The sequence below is a fragment of the Pongo pygmaeus genome, chromosome 10 (genome assembly GCF_028885625.2).
Source record: "Pongo pygmaeus isolate AG05252 chromosome 10, NHGRI_mPonPyg2-v2.0_pri, whole genome shotgun sequence".
NCBI lineage: Eukaryota > Metazoa > Chordata > Mammalia > Primates > Hominidae > Pongo > Pongo pygmaeus.
The window spans coordinates 91,241,603-91,266,893 of record NC_072383.2 but is presented as its reverse complement, the minus strand read 5'-3'; the positions used below and the strand labels follow the sequence as shown (position 1 = coordinate 91,266,893).

Here is a 25,291-nt window from a genome sequence, read left to right as displayed (position 1 = left end):
GCAATCAGTATGTCTTAGTTCAATGTATAGAGAAACAAAAAGTCAGATATACTAGGAAATGCCTTATTAAACTCTTTCAGATGGGTATAATTCTTTAAAATATAAAAATAATGCCAAGGTAGTAAATTATTTTGTTCCTCATACATGTGACAAATTAAGCCTTATGGAATCTGTTATTTCTGCTTCTTTTAAAGTTGACTTGTCCTGAATTAAAAATTTATGCTTATAAAGCCAATTTTTTTAGTAGTGATAGTTTGATAGCATGTTTTAACTAATGCAAGTTTTAGTAGTGATAGCTTGATAGCATGTTTTAACTAATGCAAATGTTCAACTATTATAGGTGTTATGTTTGATTGTAATAAGAAGCATGATTTGAAGTATGATTTCATGAATTGCATGGCTTATTGCCAAAGAGAAATTTTCTTCGGTTCACAGTGCTTAAAAGGGGGAGAAATAACATGAACAAATCTTATGGGGAATGTCAATAGATGAGGTGTATTAACCATCTAGCGGGTGAGTTCCAAAATTATTAAAGTCTAGTCACTCTATCAGGATGGAAGCAGGCTTTTGTGAAAAGTAAAGTCTAAAAGGGTTGAGGTGTACCTTTTTTTATAAGCAGTCTCTCTGGAGAGATGGCATCCAAAACAGTGGAGATCCTGGACAATGGAGATCTCCTGCTGCTAGAGGAGATGTAGGTGTTGGCTGCTGAGACTCAAAGCTCTAAGGCTAACAGGATATGGCCCTATTGCAGCATGAGCTGCCAGTCTCAAAGAAAGCAGCTGACAAAGTGCAGCTTGCCATGGCCTAAGCTTTCAAAGTATCTTTCAAACTCTTTGGTTAATATGTATTTTGAAGTCCAGTAGTTGAGGTCAGTAGCTCAGATCTGGGGTATGATAAGGTCTGATGTAATACTACTGAAGAGAGGAGAAGTTCACTCTAAGTTCTCACATATGGGGTCTAACAGGTATTACATGCTTGAGCGGAGATGGATAACACTCCAAGTTCTTATTACAGCAAAATATATAGCATCCATGTAGCAAACTATGTTAGTGTTAGAAATTATTTCAAAGCTACATACTAATATGATTGAATGTTGCCAGTTGACTTAAGTATTTGTTTTAGAATCTATATTTATAATTACAATAATTGTGCTATTTATTTATTACTGAATTCATGGAATTTAAGATGACCATAATAACTTCATATATATTAACATACAAAAAAATCTGTGTTAGAACTAATAAACTGAAGTTAGATCATTATGCTAGTTTGCCTGCTGGTCTCTTACAGATCTGGAAGAATGGAAACCACCAAATTTAAATTTTCACCAGAATCTTACTACTTACCTGAAAGAATGTGACTTTCAGAGATTTTTTAACATTGACCATTTTAACAGTATTATCTTTTCCTTTTAATTCATTTGTTTATGTCTTTTGTTTTAATTGAGGAGGCCAAACCTGATGGGTTGGTGACTGATTCATCAGCAGGTAACTTTACTTAAAGCAGATATTTTTTCAGTTTTCTTTTTCTTCTTATTTGTTTTCCTTTCTTTTTCTTTGAGCCTGCCAAATGAATTTTGTTTCATGGTTATGCTTTATGGCTCTAAAACAGTGAAGATAATGATCATATTCTAGGTGTAGAGAGTTACATGTGAACTTCATAATTTAATCAGTTAACTAAAATTTTAGTTTTCTTAGTTCATTGTATTTTGAAGTAAGAAACTTCTGGAATATTACATTAATATGGTTGTTTAATGAAATTTTAAGTCTATATTAAGATAGTTTCTTTTCTTTATGATGAAGTATTAGGAGTTGACTGCATAATTTAATGAATTAAAAGGCCTTGAGATCTTAACCATTTCCAACATCCTGCTTTATAATTAATTTTATCAGAGGAGCGGAATGTTTTCCTTTTTGAGCCAGGCTTGGTGGCTCATGCCTATAATCTCAACACTTTGGGAAACTGATAGGGGAGGATGGCTTGAACCCAGGAGTTTGAGATCAGCCTCCGTAACATAGCGAGACCCCATCTCTTAAAAAAAAAAAAAGAACGTATTCCTTTTTGGTCAGTTGATGGTTATGGGAAAATAACTGTGAAATGTGAAATCAAAATAACTTTTAATAAAATATTTATAGATTATTTGGCAGTGATTCTAAATATTCATTTCATTTGTATTGTATGTTTGTAAATTATGATTTGTACCTTAAATGAAGCAGATATACTTAATTTCTTGAAGTGTCAAAACACTCTACTTGTAATTGGATAATAAACTTAAGTTGATCATCTTTACAACTGTAATGAATATAAGTAATAACAATTTAGCGTGTAATTAACATGGTATTTGAATAACTGTGACACTTTTTTGTAGAACTACAGTCTTTGGAACAGCAATTAGAAGAAGCCCAAACAGAAAATTTTAATATTAAGCAAATGAAAGACTTATTTGAACAGAAAGCAGCCCAACTTGCTACTGAAATTGCAGGTAAATTGAGTTAGAATTTTTTAGCCAATAAATCAATCTAATTACCTTTTTGCCATTATATACCCTAGCAATAAATATAGTATTTTAGTGTGTTAAAGCATTTGTGATAGACTTACAATGGTGATTAATGGAGTTTAATGATTTCAGAGTTGCTATGTAAATTATTTTGTTTGTCCTCTAGCTGCCTTGCTTCAAAGGACTGGTGTTTCTTTGTAGATTCTTCTTGAAATTTAGAGAAGATACATTTTCTTCTGTGGCATGCTTAAAGATTAAAAAGGAACATTTTAAAGAAGTGAAGTAAATAATGTAGTATAACTGTAACACTTGGTTATACTATCACATATATATGTTTTTAACATGTGCTTTTAGGTAAAATATGTGATTAAGTATACATTAAAATGCTAATTATTAACTTAATGTTGAGTGGAATTTATGTAGACAAACAGTTAATTTTAAGTTCATTTCATGTAATTAGAAGTATAAATTTACTGTATATATTTATGGTTATCTAAGGAATGTGAATTTGGATTAGAGTGATATACAGATATGCAGAGTAATATATGGAAACTTACAAAACTGTCCTGCCCTTAAACTAATATTTATATAACTATCTTTAATTAGATATAAAGTCAAAGTATGATGAAGAAAGGAGTCTTCGAGAAGCTGCTGAACAAAAAGTGACACATCTGACAGAAGAATTAAACAAAGAGGCAACTGTAATTCAAGATCTGAAGACGGAACTGGTAATTTAGGAATTATTTATTGAGATGTACTCTTATACCTTTCTAAATTAAAAATAAAATACATACCCTGAAGGAAAATGTTTAAAAATATAATTTGAGTGAAATCAGGAAATAAGCAATTCCCTATATTCTACCACCTGCATATATATTCTGTATATGATTTTTAAAATAAAAATGGAATGTTATGATACATAACTTACTACCTTAACATTTTTGTTGTTTCTATCTAAATATCATCTGTCATTTTAGTAGTTTTCATATCTGCATCTCTGATCCTGGTCTTCTCTTGCATGTTTGTTTTATAAATCCATCTGCTTTTAGGGTACTTTGTGTTGAATTTCTAGCTTTAATTTCAAATTCAACAAGTATAAAATCAAAGTAATCATGTTTCCTCATTACTGTATTTCTGTTATTGGAACCATACATCTCTAATACTCTCCCAAGACTTAATAATCTTGGATCTGTCCTTGACTTTCTTTCCTTTATTTAGCTCTCAATAAATATATAAATTAACTACATCCAACCTGGAGCAAACTCTATGCTTTCATTTGCTCCTTCATTTTTATTACCAGTTTCCTAGGATAGAAGAAGAAGGAATGTAGCATTTTCAAGTCACTGTTATGACCAATAGATGTAGTTTGTGAAGGAAAGGAAAACAAATAAAGTAGTAAAGATAATTGTGAATTTACTATACAGCACCTTGAGTATTAATACTATTAAATATGAGGTAGGATGGGAAGAGGAAGTGGCTTATTGTGGGAGAAGATATCAGTGTTCAGTGTTTGAAGTCTAAAAATTGATATTGATGATTGTTTCCCTTTTGATTCCTTTGTAGTGAAATGATTCTAAAAATGTGTATTATTTTAGTTTTTCACTTTAATTTTTAATTGAAATATATTGTTTCACAGCTTCAGAGACCTGGTATAGAAGATGTTGCTGTGCTAAAGAAAGAACTGGTCCAAGTTCAAACACTAATGGATAACATGACCTTGGAACGTGAACGAGAATCTGAAAAACTCAAAGATGAATGCAAAAAATTGCAGTCACAATATGCTAGCTCAGAGGTAATGAAGTTCATTGTACTTAAATGTGATTCATATTAGTTTGTATAGTGTATACTATTGAGTGAAGCCAGGATTTGAGATTTTTCTGAATGGCCTATCAAAATATTTGTCTTTCTTTCATTTTTGATCTGAATAATATTTGTTTATAGTCAATGGGGTCTCACAGTCAGTATGTTTTGCTTTATAAAGCTAGACACTCAGGAATATTTGCATGAAGATTATTATTCTGTTTAATGATATATATTGCTGACATGATATTTAAGGTTAAATTTACTCAAGGTTGGTTGATAAATGGTAATTGAGTTTAAAGGAAGAATGATAGCATTTTCTACAATTATATTACCAATTTTGTTTAGAAAATATATTTAAGAAAGGCTTATTTTGTAATAAGCTTATTTCTTTTTTTTTTTTTTTTTTTTTTTTTTTGAGACAAAGTCTTGCTCTGTCATGCAGGCTGGAGTGCAGTGGCGTGATCTCAGCTCGCTGCAACCTCCACCTCCTGGGTTCAAGCGATTCTTCTGCCTCAGCCTCCCAAGTAGCTGGGATTACAGGTGCCTGCCACCACGCCTGGCTAATTTTTTGTATTTTTAGTAGAGATGGGGCTTCACCATGTTGGCCAGGCTGGTCTCGAACTCCTGACCTCAGATGGTCTGCCTGTCTCGGCTTCCCAAAGTGTTGGGATTACAGGCGTGAGCCACCGCACCTGGCCATAAGCTTATTTCTAATTGATGGACTTTGAATTATGAATTTGAAAGAAGTCTGAAAAGGAGCTAGTCTAACATTCAGTCCAGGACTTCCCTTATGGCAACCCTGATAAGTGATCCACAATCCTTGCTAGGTGGTGTAGGGTGTGCATATTTCTTCCTAAGTCTATTTTATTGAGCTGACATTTGTTTCCCTGTAATTTACATGTGCTGGTTCTGGTTCTGTCCTTAGGAATTACACAGAATAAATTGTTCCTCTTTCCACATGAGGTATTTGAAGACTGCTCATATTTATTCGGAGTATTTTCTCTTCCAAGATAAACATTTTCAGTTCTACTGTTTCTTACATGACATGACTTTGGCCTGTAAATCCCTTATATAATTATGTCAGCATTTAATAAACTCTAAGATATATAATACATAAACTTGCTTAAAAATCCTAGCCTTTGTCCTTTTTACTTTATTACAGGAGACATTTTGTTATGACTACTGTTATTTGTAGTCTTTAAGCTCCCTTATGTAAAGTAGACCTCTGATTTTCATATTTTCAGTTTAAAAAATTGTTACTGTAACATTTTAATTTGAATCTCTTTCTTAGAGTTTTGTAACTGGTGATCTAAAAGCCACTCTATTCACAAATAGTAACATGTCGTCAAGCTTTGAGGTATAAGTATTATAGATAACCCATGTCTAATTCATTTTTAAAAATCTTTCTTCTTTATCTTATGGGAAGGGATGGTGAAAGTTTGTGGATATAACACACATAGACATGTAAGGCCTTATGATGCCTAACACTACACTCTCTAACCTATGATATTTGGATGCAGTTTTTCCAAAATTGACACTTTGTAACCCAATAACACTTAATTCCAAAAATTGTCAAACAATTTCAGGTGGTTCATGAACTTACTGAAGCCAGTTAAAAGCTCTTGTCCTACTGGTATTATTAATCAGCAGAAGACAATGATTAATCTATAAGTACAAATGTGGAATCAAGGAGAGGCTGAATCAAAGAAGTCTCATGAGGAAAAGTGCTATTCAGATGTTAATGTCAAAATACCTAAACCAGGGTGAACCCAGTCATTTATTTCTTTGTATCAGTAAGAACTATTTTTGTTTAGATATGTCTGCCTATTGGTATTTCTCAAATTAAAAAAAAAATACACTCTCTTTTGATTAAAAAATATCTTAAATGCTATTTGAAATTTTAAAATAAATGTATTATGGTGACTAAAATAGAACCAAATTAATGGCAGTTTTAGGAATATGTATTTTAAAGCTGAGTCCTCTCTGACTTATTCCAGCTGCAAGTTTTGGAGTTATGCATATACTTTTTAAACAAATAGAACATTAACAAGGAAAATAAATTTACATGTTTACTTGCATTTAAAAAAATATAGGCTGAGTATGGTGGCTCACCTCTATAATCCCAGGACTTTGGCAGCTGAGGAAAGCAGATTGCTTCAGTCCAGGAGTTTAACCAGCCTGGGCAACATGGTGAAACCCTGTCTCTATAAAAAGTTAGCCAGATGTGGTGGCACGTACCTGTACTCCCAGCTAGGTGGGAAGCTGAGGTGAGAGGGTTGCTTGAGCCCAGAAGGTTGAGGCTGCAGTGAGCCATGCTCACACCACTGCACTCTAGCCTGGGCGATAGAGGCAGACCCTGTTTCAAAAAAAAAAAAAGTGAGAATATAATATAACTTGCTAATGGGAAGACATGTCTAAGTAATATTTTATTTAAGAGTTACTCTAATTTAAGAATTACTCATTTCTAAGTAATATTTAAGAGTTACTCTAATAAATTTGTATTTAAGAATTTGTAGTGTTTTATGAATTTATATTTCTATTGTAGATTAAAATACCTTTATATCTAAGGAGAATAAGTCATTTAAGATGAAAAAGCTATGATTAGAGTTTTTTTGTTTTTCTTTATTTAACAGATTATTTTTGGTAGAGATGGGGTCTTGCTATGTTGCTTAGGCTGGTCTTGACCTCCTGGCCTCAAGCAGATCCTCCTGCCTTAGTTTCCCAAAGTGTTGGTATTAAAGGTGTGAGTCACCACACCCGTTCTATGACTAGAGTTATGAAAGATAGGGAGGTGAAAGAATTTAGTGTCTCCCTCCATCGTCTCCTCCTGCAAACAGGGCTTTGTAAGAAACAGTGATTTTTTTTTTTTTTCTAGAAAAGGTATTTCTAGGAAAGAAGGAAAATGGCTTATAAATCAGTTCTTTGTGTCTTCATTTAAATTTTCATAAAAATTTATCTTTTCAAGTATTTGGAAATAAATTTAGAAAGGAACTTATTTATGCTGAGTAACTGAATAGGTGATTTAATATTTCATTATATTTTTAATAAAATAATAATACTTATTACCTATTGGATTAATAGATATGTAGTGATGAATGAGACCTTGGCTATGTTAAAATATTTTGAATAACTTTAGGAAATGGTAACTTAAGAGTCAGAATAATATTATTATTAGAAACAAACTCTTACTCTTTTGAGCACCAGTAGGTTTTGGATACTATGTTAGGCACTTAAAACGTGGTCTCATTTGTTTCTTACAACCCTGTAAGTTAACTATTAAGTATGTTTTACATGTGAGGAATCTGAGAGGCAATGAGGTTAAGTAAATTGTTCAAGGTCACACCTAATATAAAAGCTAGGGTTGGAACTCAGGTTTTGTCCAAAGCCTGTGTTATTCCCTTTTTGTTATGTTGTCTCCTAATTTAGGTGGTCTGATGATTGCCTTTTAAGTAAATTTGTGCTATTAATCTTGTCCTAATACTTACTGTTAATTACTTTTCTTATTTTGCCATATTGTATGTTGTAATATTTGTATTGGGTAATAGCTTAAAATACTTTTGAGTTGTGTCATACCATTTCCATATGAAAAAAATTGCTAACTACTTCATCTCATTTATTTGTTTATAACTGCGTTTGTTTTTTAGCTTTTCCTTAATCTGAATATGTGACGTTTTATTAATTTATTAAAATTCAATTCTAGTTATTTTCAATTAAGTATGTTAGTGAATTATAGGACTTAATACAACAATTTTTATTATAGATGTTGCTGTTTTTACCAAACCTAAATATTGGCATCAGAAACAAAACACATACAAAGGAATTAAAGAAGCTAAAAATTTATTTTTAAGGGCCGGGTGCAGTGGCTCACACCTGTAATCCCAGCATGTTGGGAGGCCCAGGCGGTGGATCACCTGAGGTCAGGAGTACAAGACTAGCATGACCAACACGGTGAAACCGTGTCTCTACTAAAAATACAAAAAATTAGCCGGGTGTGTGGTGGCGCATGCCTGTAATCCCAGCTACTTAGGAGGCTGAGGCAGGAGAATCCCTTGAACCCGGGAGGTGGAGGTTGCAGTGAGCCAAGATCATGTCACTGTAGTTCGAGCCTGGGCAACAGAGTGAGACTCTGTCTCAAAAAAAGAAAAAAAATTACTTTAAAATGTCAAGTAAACATTTATTTCAAACCAAATTAATGGCAATTTTAGGAATATGTATTTTAACATTTAGCTCAAATAAATGTTTATTTGACTAGTATACCTAGTTGGGGCTGAAGATACATAATCTGGTGTACATTATTAACTATGTATATCCTTGTGTTTATTATTTTCATTGAACGCATACCTTATGAATTCATTGACTTCTTTTTGCCTGGGTATTTTTGAAGGCATATAGAAAATATCTCATTCTAAAGCGTTTGAAAATTCTTTATAAATAATTGGCTGTTTTATGGATTGGAAATTGAGGATTTAAAGGTTAAAAAGTATATTTATACAAATCTACATTATTGAAAGTATCTAAGCTGTAATCAACTTATATTTGGTGTAGTATTTAATGGAAATGATTTTTAAAGAATTTTACTTTTTTCCAAATAAACTCATTTGAATCCCAGTTGTAAGTGCTAAAATGTTCATGTAGATATGGAATAAGTATGATTATACCCATGCATAGCTATGAAAGTATTTAAATATCTTTTAAAGTATGCTTATTTAAGAGACTAGACGTGTAGGCATGTTTGGTCATTTTAATTATGTGCTCAGTGTGTACTTTTGTCAGTCTTGTCTGCCACCTTTCATCCACCATTTTGTTATTATTTTTTCTGCTTTCTAATGGAGATGCTTAAACTTGAGGTAATGTGACTTTGGGAGGCTTTTTAATATTAATAATACCCTTAATGTGTCACCTTCAATTGTTATATGGCAATTTTATGTTTTAAGGCAATCTTAGAGCTTCGAAGACATGCTCATTTTTGTTTTGCTAATCGTGCATAGCTTCAACCATTTTAAAATGATTATTTACTTATAGTTGTAGCATATTAAAACAATAATTTTAATTCTAATGCACCAGCAGGATGTTTGCTTGAAATATCTTTCCTCATTTTGTAATGTAAAGTTTTTTAGTAAAAATTCAGTATAGAATTCAATAACATTTCAGAAAATCAAGGAAGTGCAAACTTTTTATAGGCTCTAATATACTGTTTCCTTGGAAATAAATATCTATTATCTCTTTGGAGGTATAATTACTCATTCCTTTAGTGAGTCTTTTTGGGTCTACCAGGTGTCAGGGACTACTTTAGGTGTGGGGATTAAAATACTGAATAAGACAGAATGCTTGCTCCCATAAGGCTTAATCCTTTGTGGAAATCAAACAACAGACTGTACAAGTACACTGAATCATGATAGAAAGCTAGGTAATAATAAGGGCTGCGAGGAAGAAAAATAAAGCACATATGGGCGGTAGTGGACGTGGGAATACTTTAGAACAGTTTTAGAGTGGTCGGGGAAGATCTCTTGGAGGATATGTGTGAGAAGAATGAAATAAGCAAGTGTCAGAGTTAAGCAGTGGGAGCTAGGATTCCCAGGAGGAGGTTAAAGTCCAAGGCACATACAAGCTTGGCCTATTAGAGAAGAAAGTCAGTATGAATAGAGATCTTTGAACTTCACCCATAGTGATATCTGAAGAGGGAATGTATTTACTTTTTTTCTTTTGTAATTATTGTCTGTTTTTAATCTTTATTTTTTCCCCAAATATAAACATAATATGTAATTATTGTAAAAGATTAATGATTCATAATGTGCAATAGAAAAGGGGAAGCCTTTCCAGAATTCACTCTCCTCACTCCTCTTCTTCATAACTAAAGTCGGCCTCTGGATGTATAAGTCTTCCCAAATCTTTCCTTATTGTCCCCTTGAGTAAATTTTAAAGTTTCAAGTGCTGGAATTTATCTATATAAAAATTTTAGTTTTCACAATATCCAAATTTGTTGTACAAAGTGTAAATGATACACTTAATATCCAGTTTTTTAGTTGTTAACCTTGTACAGTAAGAACATATCTAAAAGCTATAAAATCTGGTACAAAAAAGCTATAAAATAGGATATTTTTGGAGTATGTTTGCTTAAATTTTCCTTATTTAATAAGGAAAATTGTATTCTTATTCTTACTAGAAATTCTTATTTCTACATGTTGGAATTTATCTGCAAGATAGACCTTACACTTGGCTTACTAAATTTTATGAACTTCAATATGAAATCATGATATTTAATGAGATATACACATAATTTGCATTTTAATATATACTGTTATTATTTCTGTGCGTTATGTGCCAGGAACCTGTGCAAATTTTTTTGATAAGATATTTACAAGTAGGGATTTAAATGTGATATTTTATTTTGTAATAAATTGGCATTTTTGCTATATGATTAAAACATAGTAAGTTAAAATAGTCAAATTGTTACCCTACTAACAAAAAAATTTTGAGATTCAAAATTATTAGAAATAGTAATTTGAAATAAACTCACAATAGCTAAATCCATTTCAAGGTTACATGTTCAGTTTAAGACAGATGGTTTTAGGGTAGGCCTTTAACTTGAGTGTAGTTGAAAATACATGAATATTTCAACATTTTCTTCTTTGAATTGTATAAGATTATATATATATTAACATATCACCTGTTACATATGATACTGAAGCACTGTGTATAAGGTGTAACAGTATGGTAATGTTACAGATTGCCTTTCATTGCATCAGAATTTGTACTTTTAAGTGAATGTTTTCCCAAAAAGGTCAGGCCATGCACATATCTCAGACATACTCCATTCCTAAAAGCATTTTTGAAACTTATTTTAATTGACTTTTAGCCCATTTGGAACACACTAAAAAAACTAATTTTGTTAATTTATGGTTATTAAAATAAGCCCAAGAATTTGATCATTCAGCCCAATCACTTACCTTCTGATTTTTAAAATAAGCCCAAGTTATTAAAATAAAATGGTTATTAAATAAAATAATTATTAAAATAAAATAAGCCCAAGTGTTTGATCTTTCAGTTCAGTCACTTACCTTGCTTATAAACTTGGTGGTTTCCAAAACTTAAAATCAAAGCCACCATAAAATGGATGAGGATACAGCACCACTGAGAATCCCTTAAAAAAATAAGTTCCACACATTCTGGAAGGGTTTCCAAAAGAAGATCAGCCAATGATCTCTTAAATAATAGCATTGTTGCCATGATAAGTTAGTAGCCTTCTGAGATTTCTCCCTTGAAGATGAAAGCACTCATTTGTAATATATGATATGAATAAGTATTTATAAGTATTAAGAAAAAATTTAAAACTTGTATCTTATATTATAAAGTTTATTCAGTAATAAAGAAATAGACACTGGAAATGATTCTAACTTTATAAATAAAGTGGAAAGTAAAGCTGATAAGCAATATTAGAAATATTAATATAATAGAAAGTTATTTTGTCAATGTCATTTGCAGCAGACCATACTTAAAAAAAAATACTTTTTCTCTCTAATGGTTCAGCTTTTATGTATTAGAAATTTATTATTTCCAGGATCTTTGCTTACCTCTCTTTCTCTTATATTATTTTTAAATGATAAAACTGTTGCTTTAGTAATAAAAAGTGATTTTCACATTTTTTAAAATATTAAAATGTGCTGGGCTCAGTGGCTCATGGCTGTAATCCCAGGAGGCCATTGTGGGAGAGTCGCTTGAGCCCAGGAGTTGGGGACCAGCCTAGGCAACGTAGTGACACCTTGTGTCAACTAATAATTATTAGCTGTGTCAACAGCTAATAAAAAAATTAGCTGGGCATGATGGCACACACCTGTAGCCCTAGCTGCTTGAGAGGCTGATGTGGGAGGATTGCTTGAAGCAGGCAGGCTCAGAGCTACAGTGAGCTGTGATCGTACCATTTCACTCAAGCCTGGGTGACAGAGCAAGACCCTGTATAAAAAAAAAAAAAAAAATTAAAATGCACTAAAGCAAGTTCATGCCTGACGGTTATACCTGACCATATAGTGATCTAGCTTAAGGAAGCTGTGTATAACTTCAGCTTGGTAACTTCTCTGGACAAAGACATTGTCATTACAATTTAGAAAGATGATTCACTAATATCAAGCTCTGTGTTGCATGTTTGCATATACATGTCTTAAAGTAAAAGGATAATTTTATGCTATAGAAGTTGGGAGGAAATGTAGATATAACTGGCATATTATCTTTAAATTCTGGAAGATTGAAGTATAGAGTTTAAGAACCAGTAAATTTAGGTTTGCAATTTGATACTTCAGAAACTTAAAGTAGGATGCCAAATTTTCATTTTATATATTACTAAATAAATGAAGTTGTGCATCTTGGATAAATTGTAAAAATTTGTGGTAAGCCGAAAAAAGCATAATGTGGCAGTATAGGTGGCAGGATAAAGAACAAAATTGAAAATTCCAACAACAAAAAATTTGTTTTCTTAAAACCTTTATATACTTTCATTTTTTTATCTTTTAAAAAATTTAGTTTGCTTTAATTTTTGTTTTGTTTTGTTAGGCCACAATAAGCCAGCTAAGGAGTGAACTTGCCAAAGGCCCCCAGGAAGTTGCTGTATATGTACAGGAACTACAAAAACTGAAAAGTTCAGTTAATGAATTAACAGAAAAAAATCAGGTGAGATTTTAAAGCTATATATAATAGCAAATTGATTTTATGTATTTTAAATATTAATCTTACATAATTTAAAAAATATATTGGCATAGTACAATGTGACTTATTTTTTTTTAGTGTTTAATATGTTCACATTATTGTGCAAACCAATCTCCAGAACTTTTTTCATTTTGCAAAGTTGAAATTCTGTAACTGTTAACTCTGCATTACTCCTTCTCTCTAGCTCCTGGAAGCTTGCATTCTACTTTCTACCTCTAAAATTTGACTACCCTAGGTGCCTCATATAAATAGAACCATACAGTATTTGTCTTTTAAAAATGTTGTTTTTTAAATTTTTTCAACCTTGGGTTACTACATCCAACAGTATTTGTCTTTTTGTGACTGACTTATAGTGTCCTCAAGGTTCATTCATGTTACAGCTTCTGTCAGAATTTGTTTTTAAGGCTGAATAACATTTTATTGTATGTATATATGTTATTCATTCATCTGTTGATAGACACTTGGATTGCTTCAGTCTTTTGGCTGTAATGCTACTTTCAACATGGCTGTACAAATATCTCTTTGTCACGTTGGTTTCAGTTCTTTACCTGTAAATGGAATTGGTAGATCATATGATAATTCTATTTTTAATTTTTTGAGGAACTGCCATACTAATTTCCATAGTGGCTGTAACCCTTTTATATTCCCACCAACTGTACCAGGGTTCCAGTTTCTCTACATCCTCACCAACACTTATTTTCTTTTTCTTTTTTCAGAGTAGCCATCTTAATGGGTATAGGGTGGTGGTATCTCATTGTGGCTTTGATTTGCATGCCCCTAATGACTACGTTGTTGAACATCTTTTAATGTGCTTGCTGGCCATATGCAACAAAACTGGGTTTCATTGTTGTTATTGAGTTGTAGGAGTTCTTTATATATTCTGGATATTAACCCCTTATCAGATATGTGATTTGCAAATATTTTATCCCATTCTGTAGAAATGTTAAATTTTGATGTAGTCTAATTTATCTGCTTTCATTTTTGCTAAGGTCTATTTGGTGTCATATCCAAAAAATCATTGCTAAACCTAGTGTCATGAAACTTTTCTTTTGTTTTCTTCTAAGAGTTTTCTAATTTTTAGGTCTTATGTTTAGGTTTTTGATCCATTTTGATTTAATTTTTGTATATAGTATAAGGTAAGGGTCTAATTTTATTCTTTTCTACACGGATATCCATTTTTCCCAGCAACGTTTGTTGAAAAGACTGTCCTTTCCCCATTGAATAATCTTGGCACCCTTGTCAGAAATTATTTGACCATTGTCTTAGTCTGTTTGGGCTCCTATAATAAGATACTATAAACTGGGTAGCTTATAAACAATAGAAATTTATTTTTTACTATTTTGGAGGCTGAGAAATTCAAAATCAAGGCACTAGCAGATTTGGTGTCTGGTGAAACATTGCTTTCTGGTTCATAGATGGTGCCTTCTCACTGTGTCCCACGTGGTGAAAAGAACAAGAGACCTCACTGGGGCCTCTTTTGTAATTCCATTCATGAGAACTCAACCCTGAGGACCTAATTACCTCTGAAATGCCCCATCTCCTAATACCATCTCCTTGAGGGTTAGAGTTTCAGTATATGAATTTTGGGGGGACACAGACATTCAGACCATAGCAACAATATATGCAAAGGTTTATTTCTGGCTCTCTATTCTATTCCATTGGACTCTATGTCCATCTTTATGCTAGTACCACACTGTTTTGATTACTGTAGCTTTGTAATAAGTTTTAAAATCAGGAAGATAAGCCTTCAACTTTGTTTTGTATTTTTAAATGTTAGTATTTTCTGCATTGTTTCTTTATAAATGAGCAACATTGGCCAGGCACGGTGGCTCATGCCTGTAATCCCAGCACTTTGGGAGGCCAAGGCGGGTAAATCACCTGAGGTCAGGAGTTTGAGACCAGCCTGGCCAACATGGTGAAACCCCATTTCTATTAAAAATACAAAAATTAGCTGGGTGTGGTGACACATGCCTGTAATCCCAGCTACTTAGGAGGCTGAGGCAGGAGAATCACTTGAACACGGGAGGCAGAAATTGCAGTGAGCCGAGATCATGCCACTGCACTCCAGCCTGGGCCACAGAGTGAGATTCCATCTCAAAAAAAAAAAAAAGAGCAATATATAGTATTTTGTTTGGGGGTAGGGGAGGTACTAATATTAATACTTTTTCCCTTTGTCTTTACTTTTTTGGTGGTGGGGCAGTAGAGAGTTTTTAAACCCTTTTATTCAAAGATGTGAATGTGTTGGTTCAGTTTTAATAACTTAACATTTTGATGAAATATAATAAGGAAAAAGTCAAGAAATAAAAAAATAGGGTATAAGGGAATAAAGAGAAATATAATTAGCTATAAATATTAAACCTCCTGCCAACAGCCGTGTGTATGAGCTTGAAAGTAGATGCTCCAATCCTAGTCAAGTTTTCAGAAACTGTAGCTCTGGCCAGCAGCTTACTGTAACCTCATGAGAGACCCTGAGGTGAAATCACCCAGTTAAGCCACTTCTAGATTCCTGACCCTCAAAAACTATATGATATAATAGATATTGTTTTAGGCTGCTGCCATGAAGTTTCAGGGTAATTTGCTGCCCTTGGCAAGCACTTCTTTTTACATTCTCAAAATGATTAAGGACTCCAAAGAGCCATTTTTGGGTGAGGTTATATCTATGGACACTTGCCATATCGAAATTTAAAAGGAATTTAAAAATATTAATTTATTTAAAAAACATTAACTCATTAAATATTAACATAAATAACATTTCTTATGAAAAATGACCATTTTCTAAAACAAAAGAATTCAGCAAGAATAGTTGTGATGTTTCACATTTTTGGAAACCTCTTTAATGTCTAGCTTAATATAGGACAGATAGATTCTCATATCTGCCTTTACATTAAATCTGTTGTAGTACATGGTTGAAGTATATGAAGAAAATTTAGTCTCATACAGATATGTAGTTGGAAAAGAAAGGAATATTTTAATACCTTTTTCAGATAATTGTGGCTTTCTTTATTTGATACTGTGCTCAAATTTGATAATAGTGTCTTAAAAGTTAGTTACAATGTAGAATCTGAAACCGAGTCAGTGGACTTTTTGTACACTGTAACGTTAAAATTTGGTCTATCTTGCCTTTTGAGTGGATCTTTTCCTGTGCATGATTTTATAACATCATGCATTAGTCATGTGGAAAATATTGGTTCACTGAGTTACTCAGATCTTCCAAATTTTGATAGATTTTATTGTACAATTTAAAAACAGTCACATTTGTCAATATCACCATCAATCTCAGATTAGCCTTTAAATATGAGGAAGCTGTCAAGCTCATGGTGGTGGATACATGTTTTCCAAAATTCTAAGCTGTATTTGAAAGCTTGAGTTTTATCACTCGCAACAAATACTATCAATTCTATTCTTTAAAGTGACAGATTCACTCCTACTCAAGTCCAAATATTAATAGTTTGTTGGTCTTTCTAGTAAAAGTGGTGTTTCATAAAAAAAAAAAGTGTGGCTAGTTCAGTATAACTCAGTCACGTGAGTACTTTTCTTCATGACAACTCTATTATACTTTGGTGTGGAGGAGAAATGGTCCATGTATACTTTCTGTTTTTTATTTTTCTTGCTACTACAAATATTCAAATATTATAGCTATGAACATTCATATATAAATCTTATGCATTTGTACAAGAATTTCTCTATGTTAGATACTCGAAGTGAAATTCCTGTCCTGTAGGGCAGACACATGCTCAGATTTACTAGATGACCTCCAGCTATTTTCCAAAGTAATTATACCAGTTTACCATTGCCCCTTTCCCCATCAACTCTTGGTGTTGATTGATGTTTAAAATATAATCTTTCATAGCTGTGCTTTTCCCTAGTAAACCTCTAGATCCTTGCTCCCCTTTTATATCCTGTCAAACTACACGTAGAAAACTTCTACGTAATTTAGTTTTGCCTTTGTCCCTCTGTTTGATTTTTAATTTCTTTGAACCCAGAGCTTACCTTCTATCTCTTAGAAGCTGACCAGGATATGTAGAGTAGCAATTTGCAAGCAGTGAGTGTTTATGATCAGTGTTATTATGTATTTCTCAAACATTAAGCTACTAATAAAGGACATGATTTGATATTGGTAGCTGAAATGTACAGTCAAATACTCTGGCACACATTTTGTGTGTGTTGTGTGTGTGTATGTATATTCACACATGCACATTATTGAAAGAAGTCCTGTGGCTATTTTATGAATAATACATAGAATAAAGATTATTTTAGTGTGTTAGAATTGGAACATTTCTTATTAGGGCATAATAAGACCTTCTACTAATCTTAATAATGCCTTACATAAATTTAACACTTCGCAGTTCTGTTTTGTTTTTCCCAAAGGGTTTCTCTGTTTGGGATTTGGTCACCAGTCAGTGCAAGCCCAGAGTTGCATCTGCCTTTTCTTATTATCCTCACTATCTACCTCTCTCACCCCTCCTTACCCCATGTCTTTGGTAAACCATAATTATTGGTAGTGGTGATTTTCAAGTGCTTTGAATTTGGAATCTCTCTACTTGGTTGTTTGAAGGCTATTACATGAAATGTCCTGGGCAGCTTTTGTGGGTCACAGGTAGTATCAGTGTGGATAGGTAACATTGTAATATATAACGGATGGAAAAGATAATTGCTTTTGTGTTAATGTCAAGGTTTTCAGGTTTAAACCAGTGTTTTATAATTACTAGCCTTGAAAACTTAAAAACACAATGGAAAAATTGAAGAAACTTTCTTCCTAGTTTTTAATAAAAATAACTTCTGACATTTAAACAGCTCAATTAACTGTTTCCTTATAAATTCTAAACAAAATTACATTGCTTATCTACGGTCACTACAATATAATATAGGTCATTGGTAGAGACAGAGATATTTTTTGGGTCTCACCCTTCATCCCTTTTCTGTCCTCCATTGCTCTCCTTTTTCACCAGTCCTGGTTCTAAGATGCTCACATGCCAAAGTGGGAGCCAGATTTGGCCAGTAGTTATTATATCGCTTGTATTACCACTGCATTGCAAAGTGGTATATTGATAAGAACAGTATAGTACAGTAGTCACAGGCATTCTTAAATCTCAGCTTTGCCACTTACTGGCTGTGACACTAAGCCTCTGAAAGTCTGTTTACTCTCCTGCTAAGAAATATATTATACCCACTTACCTCTTAGGATTAATAGGAACATTACATAAATTAATAGAAGGTAAAGTGCTTATTGACTTTTAGTAAGCACCTTAGTGAATGTGGGTTGTTGTTGGGTTTTTTTTTTTCTTTTTAAATGAGACAGAGTCTCACTCTTTTGCACAGGCTGGAGTGCAGTGGTGCGATCTCAGCTCACTGCAACCTCCACCTCTTGAGTTCAAGTGATTCTCTTGCCTCAGCCTCCTGAGTATACTGGGATTACAGGTATGCACCACCACGCCTGGCTAATTTTTGTATTTTTAGTAGAGACGGGGTTTCACCATGTTGGTCAGGCTGGCCTCAAACTCCTGACCTCGTGATCTGCCTGCCTCGGCCTCCCAAAGTGCTGGGATTACAGGTGTGAGCCACCGCACCCGGCTGGTTGTTGTTTTTAATTGTTAAGTGTTGTGATACAGGATTGGGTCAGGACCAAGGTGAGAGTTTTCCTAATTTACTGCCTAGTGAATCAGAAAAGGCTTTTGTATAAAACATAACTTTTTAGCTGAGTCTTTAAGGTTGCTAAGGAGCATTTCACATGGCAGAGGGGTTAAGACATTTCATTTTGAGAGCTAGGTGTACAAAAGGCATAGAACAATGTAAGAGCATATGTATCTCATAAAATAAGAGACGTTGGCGAGCTACAAAGTAGTTTAATTTGTTCATTCTCACGAAGCTATTCTGAGGAACAAGTGAGATGAGATCTCTGAAATAACTTTGTAAGCTATGAAGCATTAAAAAATGGCACTCTTTTTATATTCATTTCATTATCTGAACAAGTAACAAATGGAAAATGGAGTGTAATATAGGGAAATTGTCACTGTAAGAATATATATTGAGATAACAATTGGTGAGAAAATAAAAAGGGACTGGATATTTGGAAGGGAAGAATTTTGCTTACCCAAATGATAATTAGGTTATAACATAGGATTAACATGCATTTTATAATTTAAATTTGAATAGGATATATTTTAGGGAGTATAAATTGATTTATTGAATGTCTCAATTGTGTTATGAAAAATTTATTGGATTTAGAATCATAATCCATGATTCTGCCATTTGACCAATCATATCAGGCTCTGTCAACTTCACCTTCCTCATCTGTAAATCTCCATCTCATATTTTATTGTAAAGATTAATATGGAGAAGCGAAAATGCTCTTATTATTTTTTAATGAATTTCACTATAGTTTAAAAAGTCACTCTTCAAAAACTTTGTATTCACTATAATATTTTGCTTCAGATTCCATGGGAAAACCATAATAAAAATGAAAAGTTTTAATAATAAAATATAGGTAGCCTTTTGCCTGTAAAAATTACAAAGTGTGAGTGGATTAGGTTCTTTTACAAAGAAAGAAAGTGGTTTCGGTACTTTTAAAGAAAATTTAATTCTCTTTCATGTGTGTAATAATGCTGGTAGATTTTGGTTAATTTTTTTAGGACAAGGCAATTTTAAACAGTCCCTAGTTGTTGCCATATATTTTTGCCTTTTAAAGAGTGAAACTATCAGCTGGGCGCGGTGGCTCATGCCTGTAATCCCAGCACTTGGTAGGCCAAGGCAGGCAGATCACAAGGTCAGGAGATCGAGACCAGCCTAGCCAACATGGTGAAACCCTGTCTCTACTAAAAATACAAAAAATTAGCTGGGCGTGGTGGCGGGTGCCTGTAGTCTCAGCTACTTGGGAGGCTGAGGCAGGAGAATGGTGTGAACCCGGGAGGCGGAGCTTGTAGTGAGCCAATATTGTGCCACCGCACTCGCGCCTGGGCGACAGAGCGAGACTCCGTCTCAAAAAAAAAAAAAAAAAAGCAGTGAAACTATCTCAAGGGTGTATCAAGGGTGTGTAGAAAGGTGGGATTAGTTGGTTACTTTCTAAGTAAGTATATGGGAAAGAAGACTCTAACTCATTATAAGCCTTAATTTTTGTAGCATATTTTAAAAGGTATGTTCCACCCAAGTTCTCAGTATATGTGAACATGGTTGCGTTTATGAAATTTAGTAACTTAGAATTCTCTTTACAAAAGAGGATTTATAGCCGGCCGGGCGCGGTGGCTCAGGCCTGTAATCCCAGCACTTTGGGAGGCTGAGGTGGGCGGATAATGAGGTCAGGAGATAGAGACCATCCTGGCTAACACGGTGAAACCCTGTCTCTACTAAAAATACAAGAAAATTAGCTGGGTGTGGTGGCGGGAGCCTGTAATCCCAGCTGCTGGGGAGGCTGAGGCAGGAGAATGGCGTGAACCCTGGGAGGCGGAGCTTGCAGTGAGCTGAGATCACGCCACTGCACTCCAGTCTGGGCGACAGAGCGAGACTCTGTCTCAAAAAAGAAAAAGAAAAAAAAAAAGATGATTTATAGATTAATCAATAATTTGCTTACAAATTCTAAAACAAATGTTGTTTTTCTAAACAAAACAAATGTAGAATTATGTCAAGAAAAATTTGGAATTACAAAGAAATGTTTATAAAAAGATAATTTTTCTAACATAGTTGAATCAGAAGTATTATTTTTGTTCTGTAATTTTCTTGGCTCTTATGTCTTTTTTTCTGTTTTTGTTGCTTAGTCAAAGCACACATCTTGTAGCTAATTTTGCTGTAAACTTAATGGTTGCTCTTCTTTTAAGTCTGTCTGTCATCCTCTCTTATAAGTACTCTTTTTTTTTTTTTTTTTTGTGACAGAGTCTTGCTCTTGTTGCCCAGGCTGGAGTGCAGTGGCGTGATCTTAGCTCACTGCAGCCTTGAACTCTTGGGCCCAAGCATGCTTCCTGCTTTAGCCTCTTGGGTAGCTAGGTCTATAGGTGCATACCGCCATGCCTGGCTAATTTGTTTTTCTTTTGGTAGAGATAGGGTCTTGCTATATTGCCTAGGCTGGTCTTTAACTCCTGACCTCAAGTAATCTTTCTGTCTCTGCCTCACAGAGTGCTGGGATTCCAGGTGTGAGCTGCTGCACCTGGCCTCTCTTATACATACTTTTATCATCTTTCTGGACACTGCTTTTCCATAGTATATTACCGTTTGATAAGTAACATTAGCTTACTTTTTCTTAGACAAATATTCAAGAACCTTTATTGCTGCATTTCCCATGTTAGGGAATGCAGCAATAAAGATCTATTATCCCCTGTGAAATAATAGGGTTTTGCTGTCACCCCACCTGAAACTTGTTTGCCTTTTCCTTCATGTCTTATACATTTATATAGAGCAGATGGCATGTATCATATGTATGTATTCCATGATTTTTCCCATCGCTTTTAAAACCAGGCTCAAACTTCATTGTATTTAGATGATCTTACTAGTTAGCTCCCCTTGACTTTGCTCATTTTTTAAAAAAATTGTGCCTTAAGAAATTTGACACACTTTTCTATTCATTCTGACTCATGCATTATGTTTTAACTTTCTTAGAAAGGTTTTTGTTGTTGTTGTTGTTGTTTGTTTAGTTGTGTGTATTTCATTTAGAGTATATTCTGTTTAAAGTATGAAGGCTTTGATTGTTCTTTCCTATTTCAGTATCATCCCCTTCCAGCACACTGCATATAAGTTCGTACACTAAAGGTCCACTAACTGACTCACCAGGTACTTACAGTAGCTTCTTATCCTGGCTGGATGTCTTACAGAATTCAGTTAAAATTCTGATCCATATTTTTTGCTTAAATATGTTTATTTAAAATGTTTAGTGTTAATTTTTACAACCCCACTGAGACCAGGCTTTGACATTAGATTAGGTTGGTTGATCCAGGTCTTTGATTAGAAGTGTTATTTTTATGTTTTATACTTGATAGCATTGAGTAAAATGACAAAATTTAAGGCAGGTGAGTGATAGCTTTAGATCATTTTTTAATACACCTAGAAAAAAATTTGAATTAGTCTTAGCTTGTGACTCCAAAACTTGGTCTTTAACAAGAAGAGCATAAAAAGATGCAATCAATAGGTTAGGTGCATTAGAACAGTGGATGATATTGCCGTGCTAAAGCTCTTACCAACTATGAAATTGCACAGTGAAAAATCAAAGTTTGCATAGTATATTGTTACTCAAAATAATTTGTTGGTAGAAAGGTAGTTTCAGTTTTTAACTCAAATGGAAGAATATAAATATGTCACATAACCTAAAAAATCCAGTAGATTTTATTTTTTTTTTATGTCAACATTTGCTTGGCAATTTTTAAGTTGTATTAGTAGATTTTAGTTAAGTGGACCAATACTGAAATCACAAGTTAGTATGTAATGATTTAATTCTTGACTAGAACATTGTCACTGTTTTATATTTTAATATTGACTAACATGTATAGTAGGAGACAGTACTGCTCCAAAGATTGTTCGAGTAATTGGAGTAATTAAAAATATTAGAAAAGGAAATAAATTGTTAAATTGATATTTTAGTCCTTGACAGAAAACTTGCTGAAAAAAGAACAAGACTATACTAAGTTAGAGGAGAAACATAATGAAGAATCTGTGAGTAAAAAGAATATTCAGGCAACCCTTCATCAAAAAGACCTAGATTGTCAACAGCTTCAGTCAAGATTGTCTGCATCTGAAACCTCACTGCATAGAATACATGCAGAACTAAGTGAAAAAGGAGAAGCTACTCAAAAGCTCAAAGAAGAATTATCTGAGGTAGAGACCAAGTACCAGCATCTAAAGGCGGAGTTTAAGCAGCTACAACAACAGAGAGAAGAAAAGGAGCAGCATGGGTTACAACTCCAAAGTGAAATTAATCAAGTAAGAGCTGTTAATTTTATTTATTGTAATTCTCCCTCTGGTTTCTTCTTCGTGTACTTGATGGTTATTTGATCATAATATAGTTCATGTTGAAAAAATATTGTCATTTTAAAAGATTAACTCTTAATTTTTATATCCTGTAGTGTTGTCAGATCTCATTTCTTTTAATTTCAGTTTCCTTTAAGAAAAAAATTATAATATCCATCTTACAGCTTTGTGGGGAAATGTTTATGAATTGATACTATAAATTGATTGCTTAGGGTGGTACCTGGAGCATGTAGGTACTCAATGGGTTTTAGCTATTATAATTAATTTGAATTGTTGACCATTCTTTCATTTGAATTTTTTTTTTACTAAATTTTAAAAGCATCGTTATTATAAAACAAATAGCATACAAATTGGATATTTTAAAAAAACATGTGTTTTAAGGAAAATTTTTTTGAAAATAAATAAAAATTAGATATTTTGTAGAAAGTAAATCAGCCCTAATGCTGCAGCTATTTTGTATAGGTAAATAATATATGAATTATATATATATGAAATATATATGATATATATTTAAATATTTATGAAATATATAATATATATATATTTATGAAATATATATTTATATATTTATGAAATATATATTATATATAATATATACACAATATATCATGATATTCATATGATATTGATATATAATTCATATATATTCATATCATATATATTATATACAATTCATATATTATTTACCTATATAGCTCATATTTTGAACTATATTATTTACCTATACAAAAGTATTTTGTGTAGGTAAATCTAGCTTAAAGGCAAAAACTATTTTGTATAGGTTAATAATATAGTGGCTATCAGATGAAGTTTAATACAAGTTTTGACTTTGCCATTAACTTAATTTTTTAATACCTGTGTTCTAATTATTGCTTTAGGTAACATTGAAAATTGTTTGAAAATGGAAATTGGGGGATATTCAAGTCTCAGCTACTTTTTTGATCAGCTGTTTTTCTAAAATGGCAGTGATACTTTATTTTACTATAATTAATAATTTTCATGGCTTTCTATCCTTTAGTAATAATAGTAATAATGATTATGTTAGTAATTTAATGAGCTTCAGTTATATTTCAGAAATTAGAGTAAGCACTTCACATATGCTAATACTAATTTTTGAGTTTGGACTGTGAGTTCCATGATACAGTGAATCAGAAGAATTAAGAATATTTCTGTAACATGTCTTCTTCTTCCCTGTTTCTGCTGGCCCTGTCCTCCTTGTCTCACTCTTAAACCACTCTAACAACCGCTAACTGATCTGCCTTCCTTCTTGCCCCTGACAAATTGATCCTCTATATAGGCATCAGAGTAATCTATATTAAAGGGAAATCTTACCATGTTCCAACCATGCTTTAAGCCCATTAATAACTCTTTATGGCCTAATGGATTAAGTTGAGGCCCCTTGTTATGACATGCACTATCCATAATGATCTTGTTGGCCCACATCCTCAGCAATTTACCCTTCTTTTCCTTATTCTTCACTGCAAGAACATGGAAGTGTCTTTAGTGTTTTCCTACATGTGTGCTGTGTCTTGCTTTTGTTGTATCATTCAGTCTGTCTTCTTGACCTGAAATATTCTTTTTATTCCTCTTCACCTTGATAGATACTATTTACTTCACTTGTCACTTTTTATAATTTTTTTTTTTTAAGGGAAAAGATCATGTTCTTTATAGCAATGTGGATGGAGCTGGAGGCCATTGTCCTAAGCGAGCTAATATAGGAACAGAAAATCAAATGCCACATGTTCTCACTTAAAAGTGGGAGCTAAATATTAAGTACATGTGGACACAAAGAAGGGAACAACAGACAGCCAGGCCTGCTTGAGGGTGGAAGGTGGGAGGAGGGTGAGGATTGAAAAACTGCCTATTGGGTCCTATGTTTATTACCTAGGTAATGAAATAATCTGTACACCAAACCCCTGTGACACGTAATTTACCTATATAACAAACCTGCACATGTATCCCTAAACCTAAAATAAAAGTTAAATATTTGAAAAAATTTAAAAAATATATTTAGGGGGTAAAAGTGCAGATTTCTTGCATGTATGTATTGTGTAATGTTGAAGTCTGGATTGTTAGTGTACCCATTGCCCGTACAGTAACCATTGTACCCAACAGGTAATTTCTCAACCCTCACCCGCCCCCCCCACACTCTCCCTAAAAATCCTTTCTAAACATGCCACTGCTTCCCCACACCCAAGATAGCTTAAGCATGTACATATCTTTAATATTTTACTTATACCATAATATAGTTTATTATCATAATTTATGTCTTTCTTTACTAGACTCTGAACTCTTCTGGTGCAAAGACCGTCTCTTACTCATTTTTTATTTTTACTGCCTGGCATTTTG

At 33.2% G+C, this 25,291-nt stretch overlaps 1 protein-coding gene across 2 annotated transcripts in view; it reads left to right on the top strand.

The window, feature by feature from the left end:
* EEA1 (early endosome antigen 1) overlaps positions 1-25,291 on the top strand; it is a 156,567-nt gene that overhangs the window by 73,854 nt on the left and 57,422 nt on the right. For both annotated transcript variants that reach the window (XM_063646566.1, XM_054442991.2), the window contains exons 6-11: positions 1,448-1,487; positions 2,369-2,482; positions 3,104-3,225; positions 4,134-4,289; positions 12,845-12,961; positions 22,556-22,894. In XM_063646566.1, the coding sequence (XP_063502636.1) occupies positions 1,448-1,487; positions 2,369-2,482; positions 3,104-3,225; positions 4,134-4,289; positions 12,845-12,961; positions 22,556-22,894 (888 nt within the window). The remainder of the gene's footprint in view (positions 1-1,447; positions 1,488-2,368; positions 2,483-3,103; positions 3,226-4,133; positions 4,290-12,844; positions 12,962-22,555; positions 22,895-25,291) is intronic.